Genomic DNA, 22149 nt, shown 5'->3' on the forward strand with positions numbered 1-22149 from the left:
ACCGTTGCAGGCAATCAATACCTTTCCGGCCCAGTTAGGCAGATATAATGGGCCTCGTACGTCGCGATATTGTTTCGACCCAAATGCAAGGGGCTACAATGGGCCTCAAGTATGTCGCGATAACGTTTCGTTCCAAATACAATGGGCTGAATGTCCGTTGCAATCGCTCGTGCTCACCCGGGGTCTTTTCCCCTCTTTCCTCCGGAACGACTCGATTGGTTCCGATCAGATATAAGGGTATACATGTGTGCGTGTTTAATACTACTACATGTTTCCCGTGCATTAAGATATAGGTCTCCAATCTAAATTCTAACGTGTGTTAGAAACACGCGTGTGGGTGCGTGTGTTGTGTGTGATGTGAGCGTGGTGTGTGTACGTATACGTCCTAATTTGCAACTTAAAAAAAGATCCGGTGATATCTCTATTTTCTGTTTTTTTAGAGTCGCGTGGAGGGAGCTCTTGGCATATGGTCTCGGGCCATCTCTCGGTTTCATCTAAAAAATGGCGTGCTACGATTTACGAGAGGAATCGATGACAACAGTACTCACATGCTCCACGATCTCATGCTTAATTTTTTTCCTCACAAAATAGTCGCTAAACACACGAGAAACGTGACAGCTCCCACGCACGTAAACAAAAACAAAATCGTCCCAACCACTTGGATGGAGTAAAGCAAACGCCGCCTCATTGCACCACGTAACGAATCGATTGACGTGCGCGCCCAAGAAAAACAAAACTACAAAAAGCAACTCCGAAACACGTGGCATCATCTTTTGGCCGTACCGCTGGCACCTGGCATCATCACATGTATATATCGACCCTTCGCACATGCGTGATACTACACTTTCACCTACAAACCCGAGCGGCTCGGTGACACGTACACGGTACACCCTCCAAACCCTTAAGAAAAGAAAACCTCGCAAATTCAGCCATTTCGACGCATCATCATGAGTTGGATGGGTTGGGTCTTTTTATTTTTCGAAGATAACCATGTTGACCCATAGAGAGCGTAGACACGGAGCCGAATTGCCGAAAGCCTCCAAAGCAAAAGCAGGCAGCTGTGGGAGCCGCAGCCGCCGGGGCCGTCGACGTCAGACCAAGATACCGAATATCGGTCGGTCCCCCACGCCGCCCAGCCGCTGCCGCTGCCCGGCCAAGTAGTGCCCCAACGCGAACGCAGGGCCACCCGTGACCCATCGCGAGCGGATCGCGCCGCGGCCGCGCGCGGCGGGTGGTGTCACGCTCGCACTCGCACTCGCACACGCCGCACACGCCGTCTCCCCCCAAAGCCAAGCGGCGCGCGGCCGCGCGGGGGCCAGCCCAGTAATTTTCCACCAGCCGCCTTCGCCCCTCCACTCCGCATAAACCCTACTAGTGCTACCATGGCTTAACCCAAAAACTAAACCGAGTGCCCCGTGCCCACTGTCACACAATACAGACCAGCCCCCCGTCACCTTCGAGCTCGAGCCAAGCCAAACGATGTCCGTCGCCTCCCCGCACCATCTCCGCCCCTCGCCGCTGGCGCCGGCATGCCGTGCTGGCGGCGTCCCCGCGCGCGCCGCGGCGGCGCACCGGCCATGGTGCCCGCGCGTCCGCCGGGCCGTCGCCGCGGCCTCCTCCGGCGGCGGCGGCGGCGAGGCGGTGACGGCGGTGAGCGCGGCGGCGGTGGGGGCGCCCGCGAGCGCCGCGAGGGACACGTGAGTTATCCAATGCCGTTCTCCGCCTGAATTCGTTCCGTGTGGTGTGTTTGTTGCGGTTGCTTGCTCAACTGATTCAATCAATCGGGGTGGATTGTATTTTTCTTTTGTTTGGGGGGGGGGGGGGAAGGGAATGCAGGGTGCGGCGCCACACGATCTCTGTGTTCGTCGGCGACGAGAGCGGGATGATAAACCGGATCGCCGGGGTGTTCGCCAGGAGAGGGTACAACATCGAGTCGCTCGCCGTGGGGCTCAACAAGGACAAGGCCATGTTCACCATTGTCGTCTCCGGCACGGACAGGGTGCTCAACCAAGTCATCGAGCAGCTCAACAAGCTTGTCAACGTCTTGAATGTGAGCCCCCTTGCTCCAAAATTTGTTGGGGTCATGTGAATTTGATGCTTAAACCAATTTAGTTTGCCATTTATAGATCTGATAAGCTTCCGGCCCTCAGTAAGATTCTTTGACAGCGATTGGTGTCAGCAGAGTGAAGATACCAATGTTGAATATTGTTCTATAAAGAGCGGAATTTCTACAGTATCAACTCTGTTTATATTTTATAACGTGCCTTGCTCTTGAGCATCTTTTGTAGCTAGAAATACCAAGGGCAGAAACCTTTTATCCTAATCTGGTCAAAACATTAGCCCTCTTTATTGAAAATCTTCTAAGAGTAAGAATAAATAACTCTTTTCCGTGAGTATCTCGCTAACTATATTGAATGTCAAACTTGCATTTTATCACGTACAGACATATTCTGGTCAATGTAATGTGCTCTATTTCTCTTGTCTGCACAATTTATGCAATAAAGTCCGGGAGCAGAAAAATTAAAATTCAATGTTTTCATTTGTAACCAAATAACCAGGTTTTCTATTATAACCTAAGTATTCCTGAGTATCTTGGGCTTTTCGTTGAGTACTTGAGTTATAGCACAGTAAATGCTACTGTAGCATCTGATAAGTATAAATATGTGGATACTGCCATGTGACCTTGTTTAAAATAGTTGCATTGCATTTCAATTATTGAAAATGTTCATTGCTTTCCCTTATCTATCACATAGTCTCTCTCTCCCGTGTTCACACGAAACATCGCACTAACCATTCCTCACCTATGTACAAGGTAGTTAAGTCTGGAACGCTGGATAGCATGGTCATTTTAACCTCTCTTTCTCTTGATTTTATACTCTCCTTAATTCTTGTGCCGGCTAAAAATTGCAGGTGGAAGATCTATCTAAGGAGCCACAGGTTGAAAGAGAGCTGATGCTTATAAAAATTAATGTTGAACCAGATCAGCGTCCTGAGGTAACATGTGCTGTTGACTTGCTATTTGCATAGTGTAAAAACTTTGTGTAGTGAATTAAGCAACAGGCATGTTGGAACTCACTCGTACTGCACAAAATCTTGTTATGATTGTCAGGTCATGGTTTTAGTTGATATTTTCCGAGCGAAAGTTGTTGATATTTCGGAGAACACCCTTACCATCGAGGTAAAGACTCCTGATTCCAACAGGTTTACATACATATGATTGTAGGAATTCCTTTGATGTGTATTTGATCAAGTTGTAGGTAACTGGAGATCCTGGCAAAATTGTTGCTGTGCAAAGGAACCTCAGCAAATTTGGGATAAAAGAAATTTGTAGAACGGGAAAAGTATTTTCTTGACCATTTTCTATTTGCATTTATCATGCATGCATACATGTGTTATTCACAGTGCTGACTCTTTTTTCCCCCTCAGATTGCTTTGAGACGTGAAAAAATTGGAGCAACTGCCCGCTTCTGGGGATTTTCTGCTGCTTCTTACCCAGATCTCATAGAGGCATTGCCCAAAAATTCTCTTCTTACTTCTGTAAATAAGACAGTCAATGGAAGTTTTGATCAACCATCCAATGCTGGGGTATGTTTCTTGTACTTTAAATAGAAAAAAAATCTCATGAGTCCTTCATCTAGTTCTATTTTATTTTTACATAATTTGAATAATTAGCTGGTTATGTTGAGAGTGCATTTTACTCGGTACGAAAACAAATGCAGTTGAACCTAGATGTTAGCCAGTATTGGTTCCAGAACAATGTAATGCTATAAGCGATAATAACTTAGTGCATAAACACAATTAGTATGCTATAAAGGTGCCATATCTCTGAACTTATTCCATATTTCTATTTAAATATTTACCTTCAGTCCTGTGAGGTGAGTTCACTGAAGACAACATATTCTTTGGTGGTGAAAAGCACACTGTGGAGTAGAATTACAGGTGGCGTTCATGTTGGGGTTACTGAAATGCATATTCACTAGTACCTTATGTCATTGGATGAGACCTGATGATACATAAGCAGGCACCCCCACACTAACGTTGTTCAACTTTTGGTATAGCATCTGTGCATTAGTCATAGCATAAGTTATATGCTAATATATTTGATGGCCAGAAATGAGTAACATAACAAGTCGTATATGCCTGTCTATTGCAATATGTTACTGATTCCTGTAACATTTAGTCACTTTTACTATTTAATTGTTCAGGGCGATGTCTATCCTGTGGAACCTTATGAGGGTTCATCCATGAACCAAGTACTTGATGCTCACTGGGGCGTCCTTGATGATGAAGATGTAAGTTTCAATATTATCAGTTTAGATAAAAGCATTATTCAGTCAGTGTTAAGTTCCATATGAACCTTGGCAACTATATCCAAACTTTATTTGAGACAAAAAAAACTATGTCTAACTTATGTTGTATGTATTCAAAACCGAATCTAGTTCCAATGTGACTACACTGAGTTCACATTTTCCATCTTCACAATCAGCAACCAGTCATATATATATATATATATATATATATATATATATATATATATATATATATATATATATATATATATATATATATATATATATATATATATATATAAATGTCTCTGTAGCTCTAAGCTGTTCAGTGTTAAATATACATGTTAATGTATACAAAATTAAGGATGCAGGTCCTAAGCTAAATATGATTTTATTTGGTGCAGTCAAGTGGACTTCGATCACATACTCTATCCATCCTTGTCAATGATTGCCCTGGTGTTCTCAACATTGTTACAGGGGTCTTTGCTCGCAGAGGCTACAATATACAGGTTTTCTTTTTTTCGAATAGTTATTACCTCGCCGTCATGCCTGATTAGTTGTTAACAAGACCATACTACTGGTCAGAGTCTTGCTGTAGGCCCAGCTGAAAAGTCAGGCCTTTCGCGTATTACAACAGTTGCTCCTGGAACAGATGAATCCATTGAGAAGTTAGTTCAGCAGCTTAACAAACTTGTTGATGTGCATGAGGTAAATCATATGCAGTTTTCAAGAGCAGTCAATTGTGGTAGTAAAGTCGCATTAATTCAAAAAATATGATTTGTGCAGGTTCAAGATATAACTCACTTGCCTTTTGCTGAAAGAGAACTTATGCTTATCAAGGTTTCTGTGAACACTGCTGCTCGGAGAGACATACTAGATATTGCTGAAATCTTCCGGGCAAAATCTGTTGATGTTTCTGATCACACTGTTACGTTACAGGTAATTTTAATTTTATGGCTAATGTTGCTTGTGATTGTTAAACTTTTCTTTATTAGCTTAATCAGCTTCATTTACGAAGAACACCGATCTATGTACAAATAACAAAGTGCCAGCATATAATTTTACCCGCAGCATTGTTATAGGAATTCTAGTGTTTTGTCCTAATAAGTTGTGTTGTGCTTTACTGTTTAGCAGCACAGAGCCTGCAGAAACACTGAATGTTTAGCTGAACCACAACTGTCATTTACTCATTTAATGCCCATTCAAATTATTGTGGGACTTCTGCATACTTGATAACTTGCCGCGATTGTGCAGCTTACTGGGGATCTCGACAAGATGGTTGCATTACAAAGGCTGTTGGAGCCTTATGGCATCTGTGAGGTATATTGAATTCTTTTTGTACTTTTCTTTCACCTCATCCGTTTGTTGCTCATGTGGTTATGTGATGTGAAATGATGTCAACAGATTATCTGCGCAAATACTGTTACCGTATTAACACACATTGTCTCAAAAACTCATTCTCCACACGTAATGGATACTTTTGCCGAAGTGAACACATGCTTTTGACTACCAAAATAATTTTAAATCATTTGCCAACATCTGCTTTATGTCTTTAAATATGATATGCTAGGTTGCTAGCCGTCTCCTTTCTATCTGGGACAATGGATCCGTATGCTTTCGCACCCATGCTCGCGGCGTTTACTTTCCTCACTATTTTTTAGATAATGGATAGAAATCCGATCTCTATATCCACATGTAATATACCCAGCTTTCCTCGCTAATGCATATTCCGTCCATGACCACAGGTCGCCAGAACAGGGCGAGTGGCGCTGGTCCGCGAATCCGGTGTCGATTCCAAGTACCTTCGTGGCTACTCCTTTCCGTTGTAATCCCAGGTCTTGTGAGAAGAAAGGACAGTAATAAAATGCTTGGTCGGTTGGTTGCTACCTGTTACAGCAGAGTGTTGTAGTAGAGTGTTGTAGTCAGATTCCGTTCGTTCAGTTATGTTGTTTGTTATGATGCTGTTCTTTTGTTGTTGTTTACCTTCCTCTCTGTAATGTGCCAATCCGCTGGCTTCTTGTCCAGTAAAGATCATGATGCAAGAGTTGAGCCTATGTTTTCTACTGACAGGCAAACCAAACGTGCACTCAGCCACTTACCATGTTCTGGAATAAAAATTGAATCCAGCGCTTTGCACCGTGTAAAATGTTCGTAATATACCATAGAAAAATGTTTTAAAAATCATATTAATTTATTTTACAGGTTTTTTTAAACTAATACTCCACCTAATTAATCATGCTCTAATGGGCCGATAGCCTTGTGTACTACTGGGCCTGCAGGTCCAACAAGGCTGTCGGCCCAGTGGCCCACGGCGATGAGATGGGAAGCGGGGAATAGGGAGAAGGGAAGAAGAATCCGGATTCTGTTGCGGTGGTTGTTGGAAGTTTGGAGCTCTCGGGTCGGGATCGATCGATTGATCGGAGAGGAAGGGGAAGAACTCCGGAGGGGGAGGAGGAGGAGGAGCACCGATGACGCGGGGGAAGCAGAAGATCGATGCGCAGCGGCGGAACGCGGAGAAGAACCAGAAGTCGAAGGGGTCCCAGCTCGAGGCCCGCGCCGTCGGCCTCAAGGTCATCTGCCCCATCTGCAAGGTGACGAATGAATCCGTCTCCTCTTCCCTTCCTGCTTGCTAATCCAACCAGTAGCTTGTAGCCTGCCGTATTCGGTATTCCCTCCCCAGCCCTAAGGCTAGACCGCTAGATTGGATGGATTCATGGAGGATTCGAGGGGATGGCTGGATCTTTAGCTTCTTGTTATCGTCTCATCCACGATCCACCCAGCCCTATGCTCCTATCCCATGCGATCTGAAAATCTCGAGCCGAGTGATCGATTTTGTCCGTCTTCGTCTATAGTCCCCGGATGCACCCCAATTACGGGGTAAGGAGAGACAGGGAGTTGATGTGGAAATTTCATAGGGGATAATTTTCTATTATTGTAATTGTTCTAACTTCGTCTCTCTAAGCACTGCATCTAGCCTGCCTGCCAAGGGTGGAACTAGTATGATTACATTACCCTAGTGATGTTCTTTTGGGAGATATTGCTGCTGTTATATTGTTTGTCCATTACCATTTCTATGATAATCACCGATCAAGGGCGGATCCAGAAACAAAAAGTTGGGGGGACTCAAATACTGAGTACACCGATATAAACACATAATCTCAGTATTAAACTATGCTAAAATGCTATTATGAGACCTTTAGCACCTCCTATCTTATCAACTATATTCCCCTGCACCCACGTTGGATCCGCCCCTGCCTCTGATGAATACTGTGTTATGGTTGAACAATCAGGAAGGGTTGGGGAATATAGTTCTAGGCAAAATTTGTAGTTGGATCAATCATTTATTCTCAGTTTTGGTTATATTATACTGATGAGTGTGTAGTCGAGAGGTAGGTCCAAAGATGAGCATCTTTAAAGGAGAAAATTGCATCTCAGTGTCTGTACTGCAAGTTTTTGGTTGGTGCCTATTAGTACCACATTTTTTCCCCTTTGGGAAAATATCACACTGCTCATATCTTCCATCTGAACTATTTATGTTAAGTTCTGCTAATTGTTAATGTTGTTGTTGTGAATAGTATAAATACCATTATAAAGCCTTCTCTCCAGTGAGTTCTGATTCCAACTGATGAAGCAGCCCCCTTCTGTCCTCCACCACTGGTTGGAGTAACAGTGAAGGCATCATCCTACATCTTTTTTTATCATTGGACAATGCTGTTCCCAATTTGATAAACGGTATAGATGGAAGATTTTAGCAGTCATATTATTTCTTTAAGGTGAAAAAAATTGTAGTATTATTTGGTACCAAGCGAAAACGTGTGGTATAAATACATTTTTCCGTAACTGAATTAGAATCTATTACTGGTCACTGCTTGATCTGACCTACACCATGTTGACTCATTTTTGCATGCGCACGCACATGTGGATGTGGTATCAACTTAATGAAACATCGCTTTTCTTTGTGTAGGTTCAACTGGCCAATGAGAAACAATTGATTGATCACTATGGATCAAAGCATCCCAAGGAAAAACCCCCTAGCCCATCAGAATAATTTGTGTTGGCCCTGATGCAGAAACATAAGTTCTGCTTGCTCTGTCCGCGAGATTGTTCGATCTGCCCCATACTTGGACCTCAACTGAAGTTTTACTCTACAATGTATGCATTTCCTCTTGTTTCTGGCTAGAGCCGTCATAAGCTTGTGCTTTCTATGAGAAGTATATCTTTTGATATCATAATGCCGAATCCCGAATGTATATCCCAACTGCATGTGGTACATTATCGGATAAGAGGGTGTTGAATTGTCAATAAAGCTTATGAAAAGTTTGACAAAAAATGAGCATATATCTGGGCCTCGAACAGTCGAACCTATGGTTCTAAGCCTGGTGCTCCTGTGTAATTTCATCACGTAGATCCAAGGAATATAACAGCTGACTAGCATACTCATTTATCCAAGGAATATAACAGCTGAAGTGTTCATTCTTCAGTAGTACATTGTGGCAATAAACTATCATGTTACATTGCATAAGACAATAACAATCCATGCGATTAATATAACCCCAATTCTCATACATTGTGTACAATCCATCGTAATACTACTAAACTCAGAAAAAAAATACTTCCAACTCAAAGAAATGTTCATTCTTCGGTACTACATTGGCCTCTACTGATGCGGGAACTTGACGGGTGCAGGGGACGCGAAGCCCTTGTGGTACAGAAGCTCGGCCATGACGCTGTACGCGCGCTGCGTCAGGTGGACGCCATCCCAGCTGATCCGCTCCTCGGGCCTCGCGCACACCGCCGTCCCGCCCGCGCCGCACATCCGCTCCATCTCGAAGTTGTACTTGCCGCCGCCCGCGCCGCAGCACGCGTTGGTCAGCGCCGTGCCGTCGAACCCCATCTCGCGCGCGCGCTCCAGCATCCGCACGTACGCGCCGAAGTAGTCGGCGTACGCGACCGTGGCCTCCGGGTACGACCGCCTCAGCTCCCGGATCCCCTGCTGCAGCAGCACGTTGTGCATCTGCGCGAACAGGTTGAGACCCACGAGGCACCCGTTCCCGTCGTACGCCGCGCGCTCCGTCTCGTCCACCGCCGCCAGGTAGCTCGGCGCGCAACCCAGCGGGAAGTTGCCCGGGATCACCACCCGCGTCGCGCCCATCTCGAGCACCTCCCTCGCCGCGCCCACCACGGACCGCACCACCTCCGGGACGAGCACCACCGACTCCACCACGCCGGTCACCATGCGCCCGACGTCCGCGGCGCTGCGCCCTCCCGGCCGCGGCCGGTTCGCGGCGAAGGCGTAGTTGTAGTCGTTCCCGCCGATCTCGCCCACCATCACCAGCGAGCTCGCCAGCTTGTCGCGCACCTCGGCGGGCGACTTGGTGGTGGCGCTCATGAAGTCCCTGAACCACTGGAGCTGGACGCTCAGGGAGCTGTTGGTGTGCGGCGCGGCGACGCCGATCCTCGCGAGGGCCGCCGCGTCGAGGGCGGTGGCGCCGGTGACGGCGAAGTTGACACCGTGGGTGAAGTCGGCGCCCTTGTCGAGGTACGGGTTGAGCAGCGGCAGCCCGAGGTCCTTGGCGAGGTAGTCGATCATGAGGTACCCGTCGGAGCACCGCCCCGTGGCGCCGCCGATGGCCGCGCCGTAGGGAGGCGCCACGGTGTGCTCCATCATGGCGCCGGCGGCCGCTCCTTCTCGGAGGTAGTTGCCGGTGTCCGAGATGGAGTCCCCGAAGTTGTAGATGGCCGTGATGCCGTCCACCACTCCCGATGACGACGACGACGCTGCCTTTCCCGGAGCCGGCCTTGCCTGGCATGTGCCGACGAGGAGCACCACCAAGAACGCGACGAGGAGTGGATGAACCCTACTCGCCATGGCGCTCTAGGTGCAAGTGCGCGCTGTACGTACGTGTTGGCTAGCGATGCGACGCAGCTGTTGGTGTTTGTGGATAGTCCGTGGCATCGCGCGCGTCCCTCTATGGCTCTATTTATGCCGTAGGCTGTCCGATTTCGATGTCGACTCGGAGCATCGGAGCAGGACATCAACAGAGTATTCGAAAACGGATTCGGAATCGGAGTGAAGATCCGATAGCACTCCGGAAAAGTTAGCCCAGAACTTCGAGTAAAGGGGTGAACAATCTTACATGGAAATCAAATTGCTTATGTGCGGAACGAACGATGGCCGTTATGTACAGCAGGCAGAATTACATGATGAGAATTGGAAAGGCTTCATGGATTTTTTTTTTCAAGCCATCCTACGCAGCTTACAACAAAATGTTGGCCAAATCCCGAGTACCCAATACTGGTATCCCCATACAAATGGAGTATATAATGTAGCATATGCTACAGATCCCATCTTTTCTTCACACGGAACAGGAAGGTGGGATTGCGGAAATTGTCCTGAGGAACTTGAAGCATGAGCTGAAGTTTCGTCTTCATTGGTGCGGTCTTTGCCTTGCCGTCTTCTTGACCCACCTAGCATCCAAGAAAACGAAACTCACGAATTGCTCATAAAAGTACAGTACACTTGAGCCATCAGAAGGCAATATTAGCTTCAATGGACAAATCGTCTAATGATGCAAAGTCAGGTTTTGCATGTTTTAGCCATAAAAACCAGCACTTCAACAAAACTGTCGTAGTTTAAGAAATTGTCAAAACAGCTGTCAAAGGATCCCCCCATGAAAGGCATAAAGATACAGTCTACAGTTTACACAACATTGCTTATATTAATTATTGATCATTAAAAAAACATATATCTGCAACACTAGCGCGCGCACAGCAAGCATAGATGGCTAACAATGGTACAAATGGCCATAAAAAAAGAACTTTGGTATATGTGCATTTTCGGGGTTTCAGATTTAATAAATGGAAAGTTTTGTGTGTTTAAACCTTTCGTCTGGACAAGAAAAAACTTCGAGATTTTGATGAGATCACTAAAAGAACCCTATTTTGTATTCTCTAATTCTCTTGCTCCAATAGTAATGTAAGATATGCAGATATAGCAAAACAAGGAGGCTGTAAATACATACCCAAACTGAAGCCCATCCAACTCGCACCTCAGAATCATAACCAGCTTTCACTTTGAAATCTTTACCAACTGTGCGCTTATAAACAGCATTCCAGTCATCAGTGGTAAAGTCATAACGATAGCTGAAAAGGGGAACCCAACATTAAAAAGACACATTGGGAAAGAAGCTAACTACCAGATGTCAAAGATTATGCATGAAGATGCAAAACCCTTTTGCCTCCTTGGGCATAACTGAAAATATCCTGGTCCAAATTTTAAATTGGCCTTATGCAGTCGATACATCCCAACAACCATATTAAACTGTAATGTTAACACGAATATAAAGGAAATTGAGCAATTGATCAGCCAATGAAAATTTACAATTATTGATTTACCAATGATGCTAAGCAATCACCATATCCTTCAACGCTTTGTGAAGAAAAAAAAATGCCAGACAGATAACTTTGCAGTTGAAGTATGTAAAACTCATGAACACCATTATCATTCATGCAGAATATCTTGCTAACACACAGGAACTTGTAGATATGCTCATAAACATGCTTGGTGGTTGCAAAATCTTGACATGACAAGGTTATCCATAAAATTTATCCGAAAGCCATGCTCAAGCAGGACATCACATAACGAAATCATGCTACAACATGCGGTACACAATTGTAACAAGTCAGATTTCTAAATAGTGCAAGTATTTTCAACTTTAATGAGATAAAATATCCGTACAGATGTAGTCATTGAGGTCAAAACACCTCCAATGTCTGTTATTTTCAGTTCTGAAACTTTCTTGATGTTCTCACTAATGAGTGTATAATTGTCAAGAAAAATTTGTGGAAATTTGCAGCCTACAAAGCATGAATATGTGGTGGCTAAAAATATCAAACCAGAGACAATTAGAGACAAATGACTAATAGATCAATAGGCATGGCAACAATCCCAAATGCTGACCTCAACTTATCAGAAGGACCAAACCGCCTTTTGAAGCCTAAGGATACAGCATTGGAAGGCAGGGACACGCTGGGAATTAAAGTTAGTTCATTGTCCTGCCATAGAGAGCGTATGATTGAAGTCAAATTAAACAAATAGTCTGGAAAACAAACCAAAGTGAAAGATTGTAAAAATCACCTTATAACAATATCTCAGATTAATATCGTTTTCACTGTACTGGGCAGTAAGAATGCCATCCAAGAAATTAGATTTTGCAATTCCATAAAGGGATAACATTTTCTCATCCGCTTCGTTTCTCCTCTCTTCAACTGACACTTGACCAATAGGAAAGTGGAGGGTTGCTCTCGGCTGCGTACAACAATCAGGATTTTATTCTACATGTAACAGGGTTTATATGCCTTATGCTAGTAAAAAAAAAAAACTAAATTAGCATGAATTCTAGTTGCCAAAGATCATATTCTTCTACAAACCCTCAAAATTGAACCTTCAGGATATATGATCCATTGGATGCAGGAGAAATATACATAGAAGAGCCTAAACAACAATACCTACAATATGAAACATGAAATGACTTTTGAAAAGCGGGGCGACTAGTCAGCATTTTTTATAGCATAGAGTTCTGCCTGAGGGATAAAAGTGATCTGTAAGCCCATTCAGAACCAATGGCTAAAGTGCATTATCATCACGATATAAAAAATTATATATATATATATATATATATATATATATATATATATATATATATATATAGTAAATTTGTTTGGTGCTCCATGGTGCCCGGGCACCATTGTTGAAATTGAGTATATACCTAATTCAAATGAGTATGAAACTTTTTCAATTACTTAGATATTAACATTAGCTACTTTACTAACTAGTTCAAAGCAAGTTTGAACTGAATTTGAACTTGTTTTTGTTAGATTTTGATTCTAGGTATATAGCATCCATACATATAATTAGTTAGGTATGTAATCATGGATTGTGAAATAAAGTTAAATTTGAGTTGTTTTGTTGATAGGTATAGGTATGAATCGAGTTATTATAACTAGGTATATACTCACAATTTGAAAATTTTGAAAAATTTGAGTGATTTTGTGTATTTGATACCATGGTGCCCCATATGAGTGTCCTATATATATATATATATATATATATATATATATATATATATATATATATATATATATATATATATATATATATATATATATATATATATATTTGTAAGGTATAGCACCGACTGCAAAACTGATACGATTATGACCACTGAACCTTGACAGAACTTTTATCAAACAAACAAACCAAAAAGATCAAATCCATGAAACTTGGTACTCACCAGACCATTGTAAGGCACCAAGGATGATAGCTCAAGTTTATAAGACGGATCACCCAGCCTAGTGATCACTGAGACTTCTCCTTGTCGCTCCTGAAAGTCAACAAAAAGTCCCATTAGAAAGAAAGAAGTATTTAGGTTCCAGTACCACAGCTACATGTGAAAAGCTGATCAATTTTACCGAGAAACTGTCTAAATGAAAAATTGAGAACCCCTTTCTCGCGATTAGTAAATTAACAAAATGCACACATACTATATCATAAGCAACGGAACAGCTGAACAACACTTGATGGGTAAATGCGGGTGACTAAGGATTCAAGCCAGAAAAAGAAGAAGTGTGCCATTTACCTTGACATCGTGTGAGCCGCGGAGCTGGATGGCGCCGCCGGGGAGGGAGCCCTGCCCGCTGAGCAGCGCGTTGCGGGCCTCGACGTCGTACAGCACGGAGAAATTCTTGGCGATGAGCCCGACCACGGGCGCGACGAATAGCTGCCGCCGCGGGTCGCCCTCCTCCCCCAACCCCTGCCCCGACGGGTCGCTCTGGAACGACAGCCGCAGCTTGGCGAGCCCGCCCGCGACCTTGCACGACACCTTGTGCGCGAACATGGCCTCCTCGCTGTCGTACTCCGTGGTCACCCTCAGCCCCGGCCGCCTCCACCGCGGGGACGGCGACACCACCTCCAGCGGGGGAGGCGGCGGCGGCGGCGGAGGAGGAGGGGGCGGCGGGGGCGGTGGGGGCGGGCAGAGGAAGGTGAAGGGGCAGCGGAGGCTGCGGAGCCATGGCGGGAGGTTGAAGGGGTTAGGGTTTTGGGAATTGGAGGAGGAGGAGGAGGTGGTGGTGGTGGTGGCCATGGGGGTGGCGGCGGAGGAAGCGATGCGGAGGGGCGGAGGGAGTGGTGTGGTGGGAAGAATCGAATGGAGGAAGAGGGAAGTGGGAATTTTTTTGGGGGTGGGGTGCGGGAGGCTCTGGAATCCCTGGCTCGGGGTTTTTTCCGTTTACAACCCTGGACTACTGGGTTATTCTGTTATGTATTTCTGTGTCTGTATGTACAGTGTTCTACTACTGCAGTGGTATTATTACTCGACTGAACAGTAAATGTGACTGTCAGTCTGTTAAGTTCAGTGGGGACCCACTCATTACTACATGCAGGAAAGGCTGATGGCTTTTTTAGCCAATATTTTGAACTTGAAAGTAGAATTTGGGTGGTTCCAACTTCTAACAGTGTGAAGTTTAAACAGTGATCCCTTGTTTGGTCGTATGATTTGTCAACTCTTTGGTTGTGCAAAGACCAACCACGTGGACTCTTGTGTCTAGGCAAAATCACTTGAGGATGTGTTCGGCTGTCCTATTTCAACTACGATACAGCCATGTTGTACAGTAATTTGTGTCATTGCAAGCAGCTGTGTGGGTGCATTGCAGCAGTCGAACACACCCTGAGATTGTACTCCCATAGTCCCGTATAAAACAAACTTAGGATACATCATAATATAATGAATCTGAATAGAATGGATCACATCCCGTTCTAGATTTGTATTTTTACTAGTTAGCAACATTGACCTTTTCTCGAAACTTTTTAAATTTTTCTTATGGATAGAAATCAAACTTCTACTTTTTGGATATTTTCTTTAAAAAAAGCATTTTAATTTGCCATAAAGCATGGAAGTTCAAACAACTAAAAACACGTGTTACTTTTTTTAAAGCTCATCTTTCAATAATTCTAGCTTTGCTTGAAACTTTTTTCAACCAGAACTACAATATCGGTTATTTTTCACCCTTGATTTTTAAAACCAAGGAGAAGCATTGACGGTGATTTTGGTTAAGGTGTAGTATGCATGACTCCACCTATTAGAGTTTAAATCATAGGAAACATAAATGTTACTCCCTCCGTCCGATTCGTAGCGCTAGAAAATATTCCATCCGATTCTAAGTTCTTATATTTTAGAACAGATGAAGTGTGCATATAGGGTTGCGCTTTTGATACTCCTTTGTTTCAGGTTATAAGATGTTTTGACTTTGGTCAAAGTCAAACTACTTCAAATTTAACTAAATTTATAGACAAATATAATAATATTTATATTATCAAATTAGTTTTATTAAATTAATAATTAAATATATTTTTATAATAAATTTATTTTTGGTCCAAAATATTACTATTTTTCTATAAATTTGGTCAAATTTAAAACAGTTTGACATCTTATAACGTGAAACGGAGAGAGTAGGTTTTCAGTGAGGCTATTTTTTTAGAAAATAGGACAAACGTGGCCTCTACGTCCGATCGGATGTACACAGCCAATTTTAGGCTATGGATGTGTTGTTGATCTTTGTCTGTGTTAAGGTGGTGCATTCAAGGATATCTAAGTAAGGTAGTGGTGTGCGCGCGCGTATATGCGTCTTCTAAGTAGTTGTAAAAACAAAAACTAAACAAAAAGGATACCTTTGGACATATATTTTTTACTCCGTTTTGTTCGTAAGTAATCTTGGACAAAAGAACACCTTGAATTGGCCGATGTACGAGCCTGCTCTTGGCCAAAGCGTGTAAATTATGAGAGGTTTATGGTATTGACCACACATGTATCAATTTACATTGGAAGCTCCGTTCACATAATCCTTTTCAGGGTGAAAATGTATTGTCGATGAAACAAAAAATGAACACAATGTGCCGCTGTGCTCCTTGCTTTGTCTCGATCAGTCTCCGGGGTTGTGAACTTGTGATACCACAGCGTTATTATTGGCCGAGGGAAAGATTTACCATGTACTAAAACATATCCAGGGCATCGAACGTACTCTTGCTCTACAAAAATCTTGTGTGGAAGATCGCCATTTCTACTGATGACCTGGAACTGATCGTCATACCAGGTACTACTAGTACTCATTTTTCCTGCAATCAGACACGCATAAACACGGAATTGCTGACGATCAGCAACATCAACAGCCGCTGTTCCTTGCAAACCTGTCGTAATTAAGCACACGGAGACGGCGATTTGCAGCGTCGTCTTCAGAGACACACACTGCAAGTCTGCAATGCAAATTCAGAACTACTCCTAACCAGCAAGACGTAGCTAGTTAACGACAGAGCCACGCAAAGAGAACGCGACCGCCTTTGCTTCTTCTTAAGGCGGAGAGGGAAAAAGAAAAACACGAATCTGATAACGAGATCGAGGTCAACGGGAGCAGAGATCGAAGAAGCATACATGACAAAAAGGAACTCCTATTGCAGCCGCACCTCAAATGAACCAGAGAATCGACGAAACCATGCATGCGTCTCACGAACTTGTTTGCTGATGGTCATCTAACCACGCGTGCCCAAGAGCCAATAAGCCGACTGCTGCATCGTCAATTATTCTCCAATCTCCAGGCATGCACGGGTAGCTAGATGACCAGCAACAAAACAGGTTCATGGGTAGCAATAATCTCACCTGCACACCACGACCACCCCTAGTATTCTACTAGTAGCAATTAGCAAGCCCAGAGCATAATCTGGATATATTGTCAATGAGAAGAAACTGGAGCTGGACGCCTGGAAGACTGGAAGATGGGGCGAATGAGATGAAGCTGCTAGTGCTGTATTGAAGCGAAGGATATATTTTGGATCGGGTAGGTGCGTGCACGGAAGGGATGATGGTACGTTGATGCCAGCGAATTAGAGGCATATTCGCGAGGAATAAACCGTCCCCCGCAGAAGCACGACGACATGGAAGCATCAAGTAATTAAGCAGGAGACAGTCAGCAACATGTATGTACGTGCACACTCTGTAGTGACGCTGACGCTGTGCCACTGGCTGACTGTACTGCCTCTTCTGCTAGGTGGAGATGATGAGCGTAGATTTGGATCAACGGTCTTGGTAAATTAGCCGTGACAGGGAGGAGTTGTACCAGCGGACGAACGCGTGGATTTTGCGGTTGTCCAGTCATGAAAAAAAAAGGAATACTCTCTCTTACTCGTAGAGAAAGTCATTTTGGACAGTGACACGGTCTCTAAAATACAACTTTTACTTATTGTTTCTATAAAAAAATATTTATTGAAAGTATTATATGTATACTTTTATGAAAATATTTTTCAAGACAAATCTATTTATATAATTTTTATATTTTCAAACTCAACAATTTGAGAGTTATTTATGATTTATATTTTCAAGGTCTGACTTAAACATTGTCCTAAACAATTTTCTTTACGAGTACGAAGGGGTATTATATATATCCAGATATACTCCTTTCAAAAAAAAAATCCAGATATGAGCGATGATGGGGCAGCAGAGGAAGGGGACTGTTCGGAACGGATGAAACGCTCGCAAAGTTGTGGATAATTTGTAGGCAAAATTGTTCCCCTCTCGGACTGTTCTACCATGTGTACAACCATCCTCGGGGCAGCATCGTGGACTTGTGGTGAGAGAGGCCTGCGGCGCTATCGACGAGGGCCACGTACGACTCCACGTGACCGGCCCACGGGGGGAGTCCTAGGTCTACCGACGCAATGGGCTGCTACCCCCTTGAGATACAGGCGAGAGGCCGAGAGCCAGCCCAACCTGCATGGCCCGCGCGAGTCCCTGACGTCCCCCGCGGCGCGCGGCGCTGGTGTGAGTGTGTGACGCCGTGACGGTGTACGCCGCCGCAACGGATTCCACCCGGCGCAGCGCGCTGCGCAACCAGACCACGCGCGGGCGCCGCACGCCAGAGGCCCAGAGTGCAGACGCCCGCCTGTGCCGATGGGTGGAGTGGAACAGAAGAACCAAAGCTCCGGGAAGTATTTTCTACACGTGTCAGTACCTAGATGGTCCTGTTTGGCACGGCTCCAGCTCTAGCTCCATCTCTCCTGGAGCTGAAGCTCAACCAAACAGTTTCAGTTCTATCTAATATGGGAGCGGAGCTGGGTAGAGCTCTCTCACAAAATGAACTAGAGAGGTGGAGCTGGGTTTAGGCAGCTCCATAACTCTACTCCAGACTCAACTGCTGGAGCTAAATTTAGGAATTGGAGCTCTACCAAACAGGCTCTACATGCAGTTTATAAATAAACAGTTATATAAAAAATTATAAATTTTAATAAGATAGCTTATGATAATATAAGACACTGTACAAACATAAAAGTCTAAATTCGATCAACAAAATAACAGAATTTTTTTTGTCGTACAAGTATTATTCATTACCGATGTTACCAATTATTTTTTATATTTTTATAACTATTCAAGTCACGAGCAAATAACGGGTGTCATGATAGCTGCTGCAGAGAACCCTGTCAACCGAGCTCTGCTCGTCAGCCCGTCCGTCGTGCTGCTGCTTTTGCTGCTCCCTCCATCCTAAAAATACTTAATCTAGAAGAGGATGTGATTTGTCCAGATCGTTATTCAGAGTCCATATCGTGGTTGAGTTTTTTTAAGATGTAGGGAGTACTTGGCAAGGCTAGCAAAGTGATTCGCTATATGTAGTTATGAGCTGATCATTAATTGATTGCATGCTGCTTGCATTAAAAAGGGCGATATGTGAGCATTTCTTTTCCTTCAATCTACGTCAAGGTCACTGCTCGTGCTCGGCATACGCCTCGGAGAGTGGATCGTGGTTAAAGCAGGAATTTAGTATACTACCATCACAAAGTCTAAGCACATGATTTTCGCCAAGACGATATTTGCTATGGGGATAAGAATACGAGAACAATACGCAAAATGACAATATATAACGCAGTAGGAGTTCGTTAACGTCAATAGGCGATGCTGAATATTTTTTAATGTCCAGTGACCAGAATACAGCGGCGCCCCCTGTTTTGCCCTGGTTTGCCATGGCTGCTAGCTGTCACTGCTCAAAAGCAGAGCGGCGGCGACGGCGACCAACAATTTGTGAAGCAATGCCAAGCTAAGTTTCTCTATCATTTAACCACGTACTGTTTCATTAGTCTATGGCACTGGCCACCTGCCTCACAAGTCACAAATTTCAATTTTCAAACGACTATGATACAGGCAAGTTGGCTTTGCTAGCTAGGCAGTATTAAGATGCCAAACCGCCACATAGCTAGCTTACATACACGCAATTAAGGTCAAACATTTTGCTCTCTACTGCTTCCATAGTTCCAAAGACATCTCAGGAACCAACACTGTTTGCTCAAGGTGACTGTTCAGTTTCCTATGTTTGCCGTTCCAGTTCTTGTACATACAATGCTTTAGATGTCTCCTAGTTCATGCATACTCTTCTTTCTGCAATATGTACCAGAGATTTATCAGTTTCTTTTTTTTTCTCGCAAAACTGAACTGGAGTAGGGAAAAAACCGAATCTTTAACATTTGATCACATTTTTTTTTTTGCAGGGCTAGCTAGCTGCTGGTGATCACACAGCATGGCGACCAAGTACATCATCGGATCAGTGGCTGCATCCTTCGCATTCGCCTATGTCTGCGAGATCTACATCGCGGAAGGAAAGCTTCTTGGAGGTGAGCTAGCTTAATTATCTTCTCTGACCACCGAGATCTCCTTAGCTAAGCTGCCTAGCTAGCTTAAGTACGTAGCTTGCAGTTTATGTGCTCTTTCTCTTGTGTTAGTGTTTATTAGTTTGTGTTTACTTCAGTTTATTTGTGTTTTATGACTTGTTGAGGTGTGCTCGTGATTGAGTGAATTGGTGTAATAATTGACTGTAACTCGTTAAGTAAAGGCCGATATTCTATTCCATTATCTAAACAAAGTAGCTTGCAGGTCATCAGCATCTGACCACTGCTTGCTTGCACATGTGTTTCTTGGCAAAACTAGGCACGACGACTCGGACCATGGCGACTGACGAGTGGGGGAAGGAGACGGACAAGAAGTTCCAGGCGTGGCCGCGGACGGCCGGGCCGCCGGTGGTGATGAACCCCGTCAGGCGCCAGAACTTCATCGTCAAGTCGTCTGAATAAATCTTCTTCATCAGCCCTCCCTAGCATTCTCTCGGGGAAGAAAGAAAGCCAATATTGTTGCGCGCGTGTGCTGATTAAGCCCGTGCACAATTCACCTCCTGTTTCAGACTTTCAGTTAAAGCAAACTAGCATGTATTTTTGCTGTAATTTTTGTGTTAATTCCCGGTGAGAAATCAGCTCGAACCGCACGGTTAAATGCTATAGCATCGCGACGATCCTCGCAGTTTGTTTCTGATAATATTTAGTGTTCTTCAGGGACGAAAATGATACTCCGTAGAATAGTAACCTCGAACAATTTGTAGTATTTATGTTCGAAACAGATTTAGAATTTGTTTTGTTTGAAGTTGCAAACATAATATTCAGAGAGCCGCATCAAAATTCCATAAATTAAATTCAGTATACCCGGCACACTTTGTCGTTCCTTGGTGCAATTTGAAAACAAGGGGTTTGGAGCATCGGTTGCTATAGGCCTATAGCCTTGCCGGCGAAAATAAGATGACTAATTACTCAATGATTTGTACTCAAATGATCGACCAGGAATTGAAGGTAGCAATGTAGCATTCATATTGCAAAATCTGTAGTACATTATATTGAATTGTTTCTTACAAAGAATACATATAGCCAGAAGGGCTGCCTATTTCCAGTTAGTAAAGTAGGGGAGTGTTAACCTATATTGAATCTGGAAATAGGAAGAAAACCTCATGTGCTTAAAAAAAATATAGGCCTCATTTAGAATGTAACTTGCCTACGTTTCTCTTAACACCATGAATGTGTTTTTATTGGAAAAGTTATAGTCGAGGCAACTTAGAATTAAGCATCGGAGCATGTATTTTTATGGTATAAGCTTTCAGAAGGTGTTCTTGCATACATGAAAAGAAGAAAAGGAAAGAAAAAACATTGAACTAATTGTAAGTGTAGAAGTTGTGTTGCATTACCTATTTACCTTTACTATGTTGAAAGTGTAACAAAATATGTGCATCTAATATATGAATGTGTGAAACTTGACACTATCAATGAATTCTCAAGTGTTGAAATCCAGGAGATTTGTATGGTAGACCTATCGGATCCACCAATCAGATATACTCCATCTAACACCCATAAATACAATTGAAAATACACGTCAACATTAATGCATGAAAAATCATAAATGCAATGAGTGTCTAAGATCCTACCGTGCCTCTCTCTATATAAACTCCTCTAACATATACAATAGAGTCCATATCGAAGTAATATTCTTCTAATATGTCCAATTGTCCACCATGAATAGAAGGATGGGTTACTCATAGGCTGTTGTTTTCATGTCTTCCACCTTGCCATCTGCTCTCTAAGACGTTAACTTTCACTAAACTGCAATTTTAACTTTTTGTTTATTAACCTTTGTTTGATATGTGTTCAATAATCTATTTCAGTTTTGGATCATTTTTCGAATTTGACAAAATTACATGCTACAAAGTTGAGTTCTACTAAGGGAATATGTATAAGCTTACATGCACATCCTGTGGTTTCCCTCGCTCTCCGTACTACTGCAGGACTAAACCAAATGGTTCATCACAATGTTGTTGTGAACGATACTTCTTCGGTGATATCAGAATGACATTAGAAGCGATCAATTGGTGGCCTTCTTGCTTGGTCAATATTGAAAAAAAAAATGATGTTCAGGATTGAATGTAATAGTCTAATACTATTAGATTCCATGAATGT

The 22149-nt window shown here is 43.5% G+C and overlaps 5 protein-coding genes across 6 annotated transcripts; 3 read left to right on the top strand and 2 right to left on the bottom strand.

The window, feature by feature from the left end:
- Nucleotides 1-1401: 1401 nt before the first annotated feature.
- LOC4329938 (acetolactate synthase small subunit 1, chloroplastic) lies at nt 1402-6343 on the top strand. Of its 2 annotated transcripts, none has more exons than XM_015772232.3 (12): nt 1402-1697; nt 1828-2050; nt 2911-2994; nt 3110-3178; nt 3258-3341; nt 3427-3585; nt 4206-4292; nt 4694-4798; nt 4875-4997; nt 5076-5228; nt 5544-5609; nt 6035-6343. In XM_015772232.3, exons 1-12 carry the CDS (start codon nt 1480-1482, stop codon nt 6116-6118), a joined length of 1455 nt encoding a protein of 484 aa, XP_015627718.1. In that variant the 5' UTR covers nt 1402-1479; the 3' UTR covers nt 6119-6343. The 2 variants fall into 2 exon arrangements, with proteins under 2 accessions (XP_015627718.1, XP_015627719.1); XM_015772233.3 differs by having other exon boundaries at nt 1837-2050.
- A 310-nt stretch (nt 6344-6653) lies between these two features.
- On the top strand, nt 6654-8619 carry LOC112937821 (uncharacterized). Its single transcript, XM_026022690.2, has 2 exons — nt 6654-6880; nt 8254-8619. Exons 1-2 carry the CDS (start codon nt 6758-6760, stop codon nt 8335-8337), a joined length of 207 nt encoding a protein of 68 aa, XP_025878475.1. The 5' UTR covers nt 6654-6757; the 3' UTR covers nt 8338-8619.
- Nucleotides 8620-8713: 94 nt separating this feature from the next.
- On the bottom strand, nt 8714-10452 carry LOC9266098 (GDSL esterase/lipase At5g03980). The gene has a single exon (XM_015771487.3). It carries the CDS (start codon nt 10156-10158, stop codon nt 8947-8949), a length of 1212 nt encoding a protein of 403 aa, XP_015626973.1. The 5' UTR covers nt 10159-10452; the 3' UTR covers nt 8714-8946.
- On the bottom strand, nt 10414-14512 carry LOC4329941 (outer envelope pore protein 37, chloroplastic). Its single transcript, XM_015771488.3, has 6 exons — nt 13928-14512; nt 13583-13672; nt 12427-12597; nt 12250-12344; nt 11312-11432; nt 10414-10757 (listed from the first exon to the last, which is right to left on the bottom strand). Exons 1-6 carry the CDS (start codon nt 14429-14431, stop codon nt 10626-10628), a joined length of 1113 nt encoding a protein of 370 aa, XP_015626974.1. The 5' UTR covers nt 14432-14512; the 3' UTR covers nt 10414-10625.
- Nucleotides 14513-19466: 4954 nt separating this feature from the next.
- LOC4329943 (uncharacterized) lies at nt 19467-20686 on the top strand. The gene is made up of 3 exons (XM_015769472.3): nt 19467-19672; nt 19870-19992; nt 20306-20686. Exons 2-3 carry the CDS (start codon nt 19899-19901, stop codon nt 20446-20448), a joined length of 237 nt encoding a protein of 78 aa, XP_015624958.1. The 5' UTR covers nt 19467-19672; nt 19870-19898; the 3' UTR covers nt 20449-20686.
- The last annotated feature ends 1463 nt before the right edge of the window (nt 20687-22149 follow it).

Source organism: Oryza sativa, chromosome 2, assembly GCF_034140825.1.
Source record: "Oryza sativa Japonica Group chromosome 2, ASM3414082v1".
In the NCBI taxonomy this organism is placed as follows: Eukaryota; Viridiplantae; Streptophyta; class Magnoliopsida; order Poales; family Poaceae; genus Oryza; species Oryza sativa.